We start from the raw sequence: 11567 nt of genomic DNA on the forward strand, positions 1-11567 counted from the left end.
GCAATTGCCTTCATCATGACAGTGCCCGGGTGCTCATTGTGGAGTTCTTGGATGACCACCTCTCTGCCCATTTGGGGCATGACTTCTCGGTTTCCCCATAGTAGGCAATCGGCCCGTTTCGAGAGTTCATCCTTGCGCCTGTGAAATGGTTTAAATTCCTCAGGGCATGCCCCGTACGTGGCTGCCCAGTCCCCATTAAGGACACAATTCTTGACTAAAGGCAGTAGCGGATTTCTATTTGTCCAGACTTTGATCTGACAGGCTGTCACGGGTGAGCCTTCGCTTTCGAAAGCTTCAACAGCCAAGCATGCTCGGTTGCCCCCTCGGTGGTGGCTAGTGGGAGCCTGCTGAGGCATCGGCGCAGTTTTCAGTGCCCGGTCTGTGCCGAATTGTATAGTCATAGGCAGCCAATGTGAGTGCCCACCTCTGTATGCGGGCCGATGCATTTGCATTTATGGCCTTGTTGTCGGCCAAAAGGGACGTTAGGGGTTTGTGATCTGTCTCCAGCTCAAATTTCCTGCCAAACAGGTACTGGTGCATTTTTTTACTGCATATACACATGCAATCGCTTTCTTTTCTACCATCCCGTAGCCCCTTTCTGCCTGGGACAGACTACTGGAGGCATAAGCTACCGGCTGTAACTAACCCTTGGCATTAACATGCTGCAACACACACCCGACCCCATAGGATGATGCATCGCACGTTAAAATAAGTTTCTTACATGGGTCACATAGCGTTAACAGATTGTTGGAGCATAACAAATTGCGTGCTCTATCAAAAGCCCTTTCCTGGCTGTTCCCCCAGACCCATTCGCGACCTTTGCTTAGGAGCACGTGTAGCGGCTCTAACAGCGTGCTCAATTTGGGAAGAAAGTTACCAAAATAGTCCAGGAGCCCCAGGAACGAACGCAGCTCCGTCGTGTTACACAGTCTGGGTGCTCTCTGGATCACTTCCGTTTTGAACGCAGTAGGTCTGATCCCGTCTGATTCCCAGGAATTCTACCTCTGGAGCTAAGAAGACGCACTTCGCCTTTTTCAGTCGCAGACCTACCCGGTCCAGTCTGCGTAGCACCTCCTCCAGGTTGTGGAGGTGTTCTTCAGTATCGCAACCCGTGATGATGATGTCGTCTTGAAAAACCACCGTCCTTGGAATCGACTTGAGGAGACTTTCCATGTTTCGTCGAAAGATCGCGGCGGCCGAGCGAATCCCAAACGGACATTTGTTGTACTCAAACAACCCCTTGTGTGTCGTGATGGTGGTCAGTTTCTTCGACTCACTGGCCAGCTCCGGGGTCATGTAAGCTGAGGTCAGGTCCAATTTTGAAAAAAGTTTGCCACTGGATAGCATCGCAAAGAGGTCCTCCGTTCTCGGTAGCAGGTACTGGTCTTGGAGTGACACCTGATTGATGGTGGCCTTGTAATCACCACCGACCGACCCGTCCGCCTTGAGCACCGGCACAATCGGGCTCGCCCAGTCACCGAATTCGACTGGCGAGATGATGCCTTCCCTCCGCAGGCGATCCAATTCGCCTTCTATCTTTTCCCGCATCACCTACGGCACCGCTCTGGCCTTGTGATGTACTGGCCTGGCGTCCGGGTTTATGTGAATCACTACCTTGGTCCCCATGAAAGTGCCAATGCCGGTTGAAATAGTGAGTCAAATTTGTCCAGGACCTGTGAGCATGATATTCGCTCCACAGAAGAAATTGCATTGACATCGCCCCATTTCCAGTTCATGACAGCAGTGCGGGACCGCCCCCCGGGATAATCCAGAGTGGCAACCTGTTCTCCGAATCTTTGTGGGTCACAACTACCGTGGCACTGCCTAGCACCGGAATGATCTCCTTTGTATATGTCCGTAGCTGTGTGTCAATTGGCAATAATTTTGGCCTCCTGGCCTTGGACGCCCACAACTTGTCGAACTGTTTGATACTCATCAGGGACTGGCTGGCCCCCGTTTCCAGCTCCATTACTACTGGGATGCCATTGAGGAGCACTTTCATCATTATTGGTGGCGTCCTGGTGTATGAACTGTATATGTGCCCCACATGAACTTGCTGAACTTCAGCTTCCAGCGATTTCCCCCAGTGTCCATTTGGCCTCGTAGGGCTTACATCGGGCCTGTCCTCCTCGTACATCAACCTGGCTGCAGGCTTCCTGCACATACGCGGCAAGTGACCGCTGACGTTGCAATTTCTGCAGGTATATTGCTGATACCTGCAAGCTCTGGCTGTGTGTTTGCCTCCACACCTCCAACATGAGCCGTTGTTGGAAACAAAAGGTCCATTACCAGTCGATCGTCTGTGACTGTCTCTATAACTGTCCTTAAACGCACCATTGACAGGTGTTGATGGCCCCATTACTGGCCACATTGTCCCTTGCGATGGCATGAATCGCCGTTCAGCTAGCCATTGTCTCTGTTGAATTCCCCCTTTGGGTTCGACTACCTGCTCGTGCATGTCCGATTGCCCCTGTCTGCCTGGAGAACTGTGTGCCGCGTTAACAATGTTGACTCCCTGTCCATTTGCTGCATTTAAACCAAGATTTTTGTCAAACATCATTCTGGTCTCTTCCTCCCCTGAGATAAATGTCTGGCCTATCAAAGCCGCCGTTTCCAGGGTCAAGTCTTTGGTCTCAATCAGTTTCCTGAAAACCCCAGTGTGCCCGATGCCCTCAATAAAAAAGTCTTGCAGCATCTCCGCTCTGCATACATCTGGGAACTTACATAGGCTCACCAGTCGCCGGAGGTCTGCCACGAAGTCTGGAACGTTTTGCCCTTCTCGCCGCCAGTGCGTGTAAAACCGGTGTCTCGCCATGTGCATGCTGCTCGCCGGTTTAAAGTGTTCCCCGATCAACTTACTGAGCTCTTCGAAAGTCTTGTCTGCCGGCTTCTCTGGCGCTAGAAGGTCCTTCATCAGGGAGTAGGTCCTGGATCCACAAACCGTCAGGAGATGAGCCCTGCGTTTGTCGGCCGAATCCTGTCCCAGCCGTTCCTTAGTGACAAAACTTTGCTGTAGTCTCTCAATAAAATCGTCCCAATCATCACCAACACAGTACCTCTCGTCTGTGCTGCTAGTGGCCATGCTCGCGTGGTTTAAATCCCAGTTTCTAGTCGCCAATGATATGTCCTTACTATAAAGTATAAATGCGCACGAGGCCCATACTAGAGAGAAGGTCACTCTGTGACCAGTTACCTTTATTCCAGCACTGAAGTGATGAAGGTGGGTGGAGCTTCCCCTTTTATACCTGAAAGTCCAGGTTAGGAGTGTCTCCCACAAGTTCACCACCTCGTGGTCAGCTTTCTCACGGTGTACAACTTAAGATTACAATGACAGTTGAATACATGACAGATTTATTTGTTGATGGGATGTGGGCGTCGCTGGCAAAACAAGCATTTATTGGCCATTCTAATTGCCCTTGAGGTGGTAATGGTGAGCCACCTTCTTGAAACGTGGTTTGCTACAACTGAGTGGCTTGCTTGGCCGTTTCAGAGGGCTGTGAAGAGTTAACCACAATGTTGGATCTGGTGACACATATCGGCCAGACCGGGTAAGGACGGCAGATTTCCTTCCCTAAAGGACATTAGTGAACCAGATGGGTTTTTACAACAATCCAATAGTTTCATGGGGCTCAATTTTCCCCAGTGACTTGCGCCGTTTTTTTGGAGCAGGCTGCTTTTTTTGGCCTAAATTTTAAAAATCACAGTTTCCCCAATCAATTTGCCCCAACGTAACTCAGTTAGTTACGATTTTTTTAGGTACATTTTTTTTTCAGCCAAAGAGAGTGTAACCTGCCACCCACGCCAATTCTGGCCATTGAGGAAAGTTTGGCCAGCTGAGAGTTACTCCAGTTCTGCTTAGGCCAGCGTATGTGGCCTCTGCAGAAAAACCTTCCGGAGAGTTAAAGAAATTGCGCAGGTAATTGCACCAGATGCCAGGACAGCAGCAGCAGGAAAGGTACGGTGGGGGGAGGGAGGGGGGGGTCGAGAGAGGGGGAGGGGGAGAGAGGGGGAGGTGGACGAGACAGGGGGTGGGAGGGAGGGGGGCGAGAGAAGGCGTGGGGGGGAGAGAGGGGGTGTGTGGGGAGAGAGGGGGTGTGGGGGGATAGAGGGGGTGTGGAGGGAAGAGAGGGGGTGTGGGGGGGTAGTGTGGGGGGGAGAGGGGGTGCGGAGGGCGGAGAGGGGGTGTGTGGGGGGGAGAGGGGGTGTGTGGTTGAGTGGTATGTTGGGGGGGGGGGGAGAGGTGTGTGTGGTGGGGGTGAGGGGGGGTGGGGGGAAAGGGGTGTGTGGGGGGAGGGGGGTGTGGGGGGGGAGATGAGTGTGTGTGAAAGGGGAGAGGGGGTGGGGGTGTGTGGGGGGGTGTAAGCGGGGAGAGGGGGGTGTGGGGGGGAGAGGGGTGGTGTGAGGAGGGTGTGTGGGGGGGGGAGAAGGGGATGTAGAGGGGAGAGGGAGGTGTGTGGGGGAGGAGAGGGGGTGTGGGGGGAAAGGAGGGGTGTGTGGGGGTGAGATATGGGTGTTGTAGAGGGGGAGGGGCGTGTGGGGGGAGGGGGGGTGTGGGGGGGGGGGGGAAAGAGAGTGGGGGTGTGGGTGAAAGAGGGGGTTTGTGGGGGGGAAGAGAGGGGGATGTGGGGGGGAGAGAGGGTGTGTGGGGAGGGGAGTGGGGTGGGGGGAGAGAGGGGGTGTGGGGGTGCGGAGAGAGAGGGGGTGTGGGGGTGCGGAGAGAGAGGGGTTGTGGGGGTGGGTGGTTGGGGGGAAGAGGGGGTGAGGAGAAGAGGGGGATGGCGGAGAGAGAGGGGGTGTGGGGAGAGAGAGGGTGTGTCTCAGGGGAGGCAGAGGGGGTGAGGGGAAGAGGGGGGAGGGGGTGTGGTTGGGGAGAGAGGGGGTGTGGGGATAGAGAGGGGGTGTGGGGGGAGAGAGGAGGTGTGGGGGGTAGGCAGTGTGGGGGTGGAGAGAGGGCGTGTGGGGGGGGAGAGAGGGAGTGTGGGGAGGTAGAGAGGTGAGAGAGAGGGGGTGTGGGGGGGAGAGAGGGAAAGGGGGGGTGTGGGGGGGTGAGAGAGGGGCCGTGGGAGGGAGAGAGGAGGTGTGGGGGGGGAGAGGGGGTGTGGGGGGGGGAGAGAGGGAGTGTGGGGAGGTAGAGAGGTGAGAGAGAGGGGTTGTGGGGGGGAGAGAGGGAAAGGGGGGGTGTGGGGGGTGAGAGAGGAGGTGTGGGGGGGGGAGAGGGGGTGTGGGGGGGGCAGTGTGGGGGTGGAGAGAAGGGGTGTGCGGGGGTAGAAAGGGTGTGTGGGGGAGGGGGGGGAGAGAGTGTGTGGGGGGGGAGAGAGAGAGGATGGAGGGAAGCCTTTCGGGTGTAGTTAGGTGCGGGGACCGGCAGGGAGGAGGCCATTCGGCCTGGGCTATGGGCAGGGCTGTGGGCTGGCAAGACATTCAGAGCCAGGGTTAGGCAGGGGGTCGGACCGGCAAGGCACTCGGGGCTGGCGGGGGGGTGGGGGTGGGGGAGCTGGACTGGCACCGGCAAGGGACTCAGGGCGGGCTAGGGTAGCAGAACGGCAAGCCCTCTGGCCAGGGCTAGGGGCGGGGAGCAGGACTAGCTTTAATAATTGGAGGTAAGTTGCTGCAATATATTTTAGTGTTTTTAAGTTGATGCAATATGTTTTAATCTGTTGGGAGCTGGCTGTGTGTTTCACTTAGCTGCCTCAGCTCGCATTGTGTCCCTGGTTACCATGGCAAACTGATCTTTTAGCCGCAGATCAAAGCTCCGCCCCCAAAAATAAGGGACAGGTTAGAAATTCAACAGGGAAACTTAGAACATTTTGTTTTGGTGTACTTGGACCCTCCAAAAACGGGCGCAACTCTTCAAGTACACCAAAGAAAAACTTTGGGGAAAATTATGCCCATTACTAACATTAGCTTTTTATTCCAGATTTATTTAATTAACTGAATTTAATTCCCCAGCTGCCATGGTGGGATTTGAACTCGGGTCTCCAGATCACTGGTCCAGGCCTCTGGATTATTGGTCCAGTAACAAAACCACTTTGCTACCGTTCCCAGTTTGATTGCTGTTATTTCTGTTATTATTGATTGATTAATGATTGCTGTTATTTCAGTGATTATTAATTCCTGTTATTTCAATGATTGATTATTGATTGGTGATTTCAGTGATTGGTTATTGATTGCTATTATTTCAGTGATTATTGATCACTGTGAATTCAGTGCTTGATTATTGATTGCTGGGAGTTGTGATTGATTATTGATTGCTGTGATTGTGAATGAGTGAGTTGTGGCTAACAAGGGAAATTAAGGATAGTGTTAAATGCAAGGAAGAGGCATATAAATTGGCCAGAAAAAGCAGCAAACCTGAGGAGTGGGAGAAATTTAGAATTCAGCAGAGGAGGACTAAGGGTTTAATTGGGAGGAAGGAGGAGGGAAATAGAGTATGTGAGGAAGCTTGCCGGGAACATAAAAACTGACTGCAAAAACTTCTATAGATATGTGAACAGAAAAAGATTAGTGAAGACAATCGTAGGTCCCTTGCAGTCAGATTCAGGTGATTTTATAATGGGGAACAAAGAAATGGTGGACCAATTGAACAAATACTTTGGTTCTGTCTTCACGAAGGAAGACACAAATAACCTTCTGGAAGTAATAGGGGACCGAGGGTTTTGTGAGATTTTTTAAAAAAGGAGAGAGAAAACTGAGAATTATAGACCGGTTAGCCTGACATCAGTAGTGGGGAAAATGTTGGAATCAATTATTAAAGATGTAATAACGCATTTGGAAAGCAGTTTGGTCCAAGTGAACATGGATTTATGAAAGGGAAATCATGCTTGACAAACCTTCTCGAATTTTGAGGATGTAGCTAGTAGAGTGGACAAGGGCGAACCAGTGGATGTGGTGTATTTGGACTTTCAAAAGGCTTTTGACAAGGTCCCACACAAGAGATTGGTGTGCAAAATTAAAGCACATGGTATTGGGGGTAATGTACTGACGTGGAGAACTGGTTGGCAGACAGGAAGCAGAGAGTCGGGATAAACGGGTCCTTTTTCAGAATGGCAGGCAGTGACTAGTGAGGTGCCGCAGGGCTCAGTGCTGGGACCCCAGCTATTTACAATATACATCAATGATTTAGATGAAGGAATTGAGTGTAATATCTCCAAGTTTGCAGATGACACTAAACTGGGTGGCGGTGTGAACTGTGAGGAGGACGCGAAGAGGCTGCAGGGTGACTTGGACAGGTTAGGTGAGTGGGCAAATGCATAGCAGATACAGTATAATGTGGATAAATGTGAGGTTATCCACTTTGGGGGCAAAAACGCGAAGACAGAATATTATCTGAATGGTGGCAGATTAGGAAAAGGGGAGGTGCAACGAGACCTGGGTGTCATGGTACATCAGTCATTGAAAGTTGGCATGCAGGTACAGCAGGCAGTGAAGGTGGCAAATGATATGTTGGCCTTCATAGCTAGGGGATTTGAGTATAGGAGGAGGGAGGTCTTGCTGCAGTTGTACAGGGCCTTGGTGAGGCCTCACCTGGAATATTGTGTTCAGTTTTGGTCTCCTAATCTGAGGAAGGACGTTCTTGCTATTGAGGGAGTACAGCAAAGGTTCACCAGACTGATTCCCGGGATGGCTGGACTGACATATGAGGAGAGACTGGATCAACTGGGTCTTTATTCACTGGAGTTTGGAAGGATGAGAGGGGATCTCATAGAAACATATAAAATTCTGACGGGACGGGACAGGTTAGATGCAGGAAAAATGTTCCCGATGTTGGGGAAGTCCAGAACCAGGGGACACAGTCTAAGGATAAAGGGTAAGCCATTTAGGACCGAGATGAGGAGAAACTTCTTCACCCAGAGAGTGGTTAACCTGTGGAATTCTCTACCGCAGAGAGTTGTTGATGCCGGTTCATTGGATATATTCAAGAGGGAGTTGGATGTGGCCCTTGCGGCTAAAGGGATCAAGGGGTATGGTGAGAAAGCAGGAAAGGGGTACTGAGGGAATGATCAGCCATGATCTTATTGAATGGCCTACTCCTGCACCTATTTTCTCTGTTTCTGTGATTGCTGTGAGTTGTGATTGATTACTGGTTGCTATGGTTTCACTGATTACCTGATGGCTGTCAGGAGCTTGCAGTAGAAGGCGGCGTGTGCGCAGCCGCAGAGAGTCTGGGCCCAGCACCGCAACCTCAGTTTTTTGCTGAAAACTTTTTCCTCTTCGGTCAGCGGCGCCTCGAAGGAGAGAGACGGCAGGTGCTCGGTGAGACCCGAGTAATCAACGCTCGCCATCCCCCGGCCCAGGGCCGCTCACAGGCCTCACTCCGTCTCCTCAGCGGCCGCCCCGCCCCGCCCCCTCCGTCTCCACAGCAACCGCTCCGTCTCCTCAGCGGCCGCCCCGCCCCCTCCGTCTCCACAGCAACCGCCCCGCCCCCTCCGTCTCCACAGCGGCCGCCCCGCCCCCTCCGTCTCCACAGCGGCCGCCCCGCCCCCTCCGTCTCCACAGCGACCGCCCCGCCCCCTCCGTCTCCTCAGCAACCGCACCGCCCCCACAGCGACCGCCCCGCCCCTCCGTCTCTTCAGCGACCGCCCCGCCCCCTCCGTCTCCTCAGCGACCGCCCCGCCCCGCCCCCTCCGTCTCCACAGCGGCCGCCCCGCCCCCTCCGTCTCCACAGCAACCGCCCAAGCCGCAGCCAGTACCTCCGGGTGAAAGGTCTCTCTGTCTCGCAGGTGGCTCCGTTACCTGGGAAATCAGAGGGTCAAAGGGCGCCTGTTGGCCCAAATAATTCTTCTGTTGAATTGGATTGTTCACAAGTAAACACAAGTTAGTCTATGGAAAGAAAGAAAGGACTACAATGTCGTGCACCTCCTCAGCATTTCACAAAGCCTTTCCCAACCAAAAGTCATCATCCATCATCAGAGGCAGTGTCTCGGGATCGAGGGAGACTTGCTTCCATTCTAAGTGAGTTCTCAGGTGGCTGAACCGTCCGATACAGGAGCCACAGACCCTGTCACAGGTGGGACAGACAGTGTTTGAGGGAAGGGGAGGGTGGGACTGGTTTGCCGCACGCTCCTTCCGCTGCCTGCGTTTGATTTCTGCATGCTCTCGGCGACGAGACTCGAGGTGCTCAGCGCCTTCCCGGATGCTCTTCCTCCACTTAGGGCGGTCTTTGGCCAGGGACTCCCAGGTGTCAGTGGGGATGTCGCACTTTATCAGCGAGGCTTTGAGGGTGTCCTTGTAACGTTTCCGCTGCCCACCTTTGGCTCGCTTGCCGTGGAGGAGTTCCGCATAAGGGCATCTGCTTCGGGAGTCTCGTGTCTGGGGCATGCGGACTATGTGGCCCTGCCCAGCGGAGCTGATCGAGTGCGGTCAGTGCTTCAATGCTGGGGATGTTAGCCTGGTCGAGGACACTGATGTTGGTGCGTCTGTCCTCCCAGGGGATTTGCAGGATCTTGCGGAGATATCGTTGGTAAGCAGAAAATGCTGGAAATCTCATCAGATCCGGCAGCGTCTGTGGGGAGAAACAGAGTAAACGTTTCGGGTCTGCCTCCCCTGGTCAGAATTCATCATCGACCTGAAACGTTAACTCTGCTTCTCTCTCCACAGAAAAATGTGGGACTAACAAATCTAAAGCCCCCTGGAAGTTGAGGGACATACAGGGTAGGATAAAGGAAAAAAAGGGAGGCTTCTGACAGATACCGAGGGCTAAATACTGCAGAATCTCTAGAGGAGTTTAGAAAGTCCAGGCATGAAATTAAAAGGGATATTACTAAATCAAAGAGCATGAAAAATTCCTGGCAAGTAAAATTAATGAAAACTCAAAGATGTTTTATAAATATATTAAGAGCAAAAGGATAACTAAAGAAAGGGTCGGGCCTATTGCAGACCATGAGCGGAATCTCTGTGTGGAGGAGGAAGATGTGAGTATGGTTCTTAATGAATACTTTGCGTCTGTTTTCACAAACGAGAGGGGCGATGCAGACACTACTATCAAGGAGAAGTGTGAAATACTAGATGAAATAAACATAGTGAGAGAGGAGGTATTAAGTAGCTTTGAAAATGGATAAGTCCCCAGGCGCGGATGAAATGTATCCCAGGCTGCTAAGTGAAGCAAAAAACGAAATAGCAGGAGCTTCGACTATCATTTTCCAATCCTCTCTGGCTTCAGGTGTGGTGCCGGAGGACTGGAGGATGCTAATATAGAAACATAGAAAATAGGTGCAGGAGTAGGCCATTCGGCCCTTCTAGCCTGCACCGCCATTCAATGAGTTCATGGCTGAACATTCAACTTCAGTACCCCATTCCTGCTTTCTCGCCATACCCCTTGATCCCCCTAGTAGTAAGGACCTCATCTAACTCCTTTTTGAATATATTTAGTGAATTGGCCTCAACAACTTTCTGTGGTAGAGAATTCCACAGGTTCACCACTCTCTGGGTGAAGAAGTTCCTCCGCATCTCGGTCCTAAATGGCTTACCCCTTATCCTTAGACTGTGACCTCTGGTTCTGGACTTCCCCAACATTGGGAACATTCTTCCTGCATCTAACCTGTCTAACTCCGTCAGAATTTTAAACGTTTCTATGAGGTCCCCTCTCATTCTTCTGAACTCCAGTGAATACAAGCCCAGTTGATCCAGTCTTTCTTGATAGGTCAGTCCCGCCATCCCGGGAATCAGTCTGGTGAACCTTTGCTGCACTCCCTCAATAGCAAGAATGTCCTTCCTCAGGTTAGGAGACCAAAACTGTACACAGTACTCCAGGTGTGGCCTCACCAATGCCCTGTACAACTGTAGCAACACCTCCCTGCCCCTGTACTCAAATCCCCTTGCTATGAAGGCCAACATGCCATTTGCTTTCTTAACCGCCTGCTGCACCTGCATGCCAACCTTCAATGACTGATGTACCATGACACCCAGGTCTCTTTGCTACCTCCCCTTTTCCTAATCTGTCACCATTCAGATAATAGTCTGTCTCTCTGTTTTTACCACCAAAGTGGATAACCTCACATTTATCCACATTATACTTCATCTGCCATGCATTTGCCCACTCACCTAACCTATCCAAGTCACACTGCAGCCTCACAGCATCCTCCTCGCAGCTCACACTGCCACCCAACTTAGTGTCATCCGCAAATTTGGAGATACTACATTTAATCCCCTCATCTAAATCATTAATGTACAGTGTAAACAGCTGGGGCCCCAGCACAGAACCTTGCGGTACCCCACTAGTCACTGCCTGCCATTCTGAAAAGTACACATTTACTCCTACTCGTTGCTTCCTGTCTGACAACCAGTTCTCAATCCATGTCAGTACACTACCCCCAATCCCATGTGCTCTAACTTTGCACATCAATCTCTTGTGTGGGACCTTGTCGAACGCCTTCTGAAAGTCCAAATATACCACATCAACTGGTTCTCCCTTGTCCACTCTACTGGAAACATCCTCAAAAAATTCCAGAAGATTTGTCAAGCATGATTTCCCTTTCACAAATCCATGCTGACTTGGACCTATCATGTCACCTCTTTCCAAATGCACTGCTATGACATCCTTAATAATTGATTCCATCATTTTACCCACT

At 51.9% G+C, this 11567-nt stretch overlaps 1 protein-coding gene across 2 annotated transcripts in view; it reads right to left on the bottom strand.

The window, feature by feature from the left end:
• noxred1 (NADP-dependent oxidoreductase domain containing 1) overlaps positions 1–8325 on the bottom strand; it is a 49878-nt gene extending 41553 nt beyond the window's left edge. For both annotated transcript variants that reach the window (XM_070879719.1, XM_070879718.1), the window contains exon 1: positions 8107–8325. In XM_070879719.1, coding sequence (XP_070735820.1) covers positions 8107–8282 — 176 coding nt within the window. In that variant the 5' untranslated portion in view covers positions 8283–8325. The remainder of the gene's footprint in view (positions 1–8106) is intronic.
• Positions 8326–11567: the final 3242 nt, after the last annotated feature.

This window comes from Pristiophorus japonicus, chromosome 4 (assembly GCF_044704955.1).
Source record: "Pristiophorus japonicus isolate sPriJap1 chromosome 4, sPriJap1.hap1, whole genome shotgun sequence".
Lineage (NCBI taxonomy): Eukaryota > Metazoa > Chordata > Chondrichthyes > Pristiophoridae > Pristiophorus > Pristiophorus japonicus.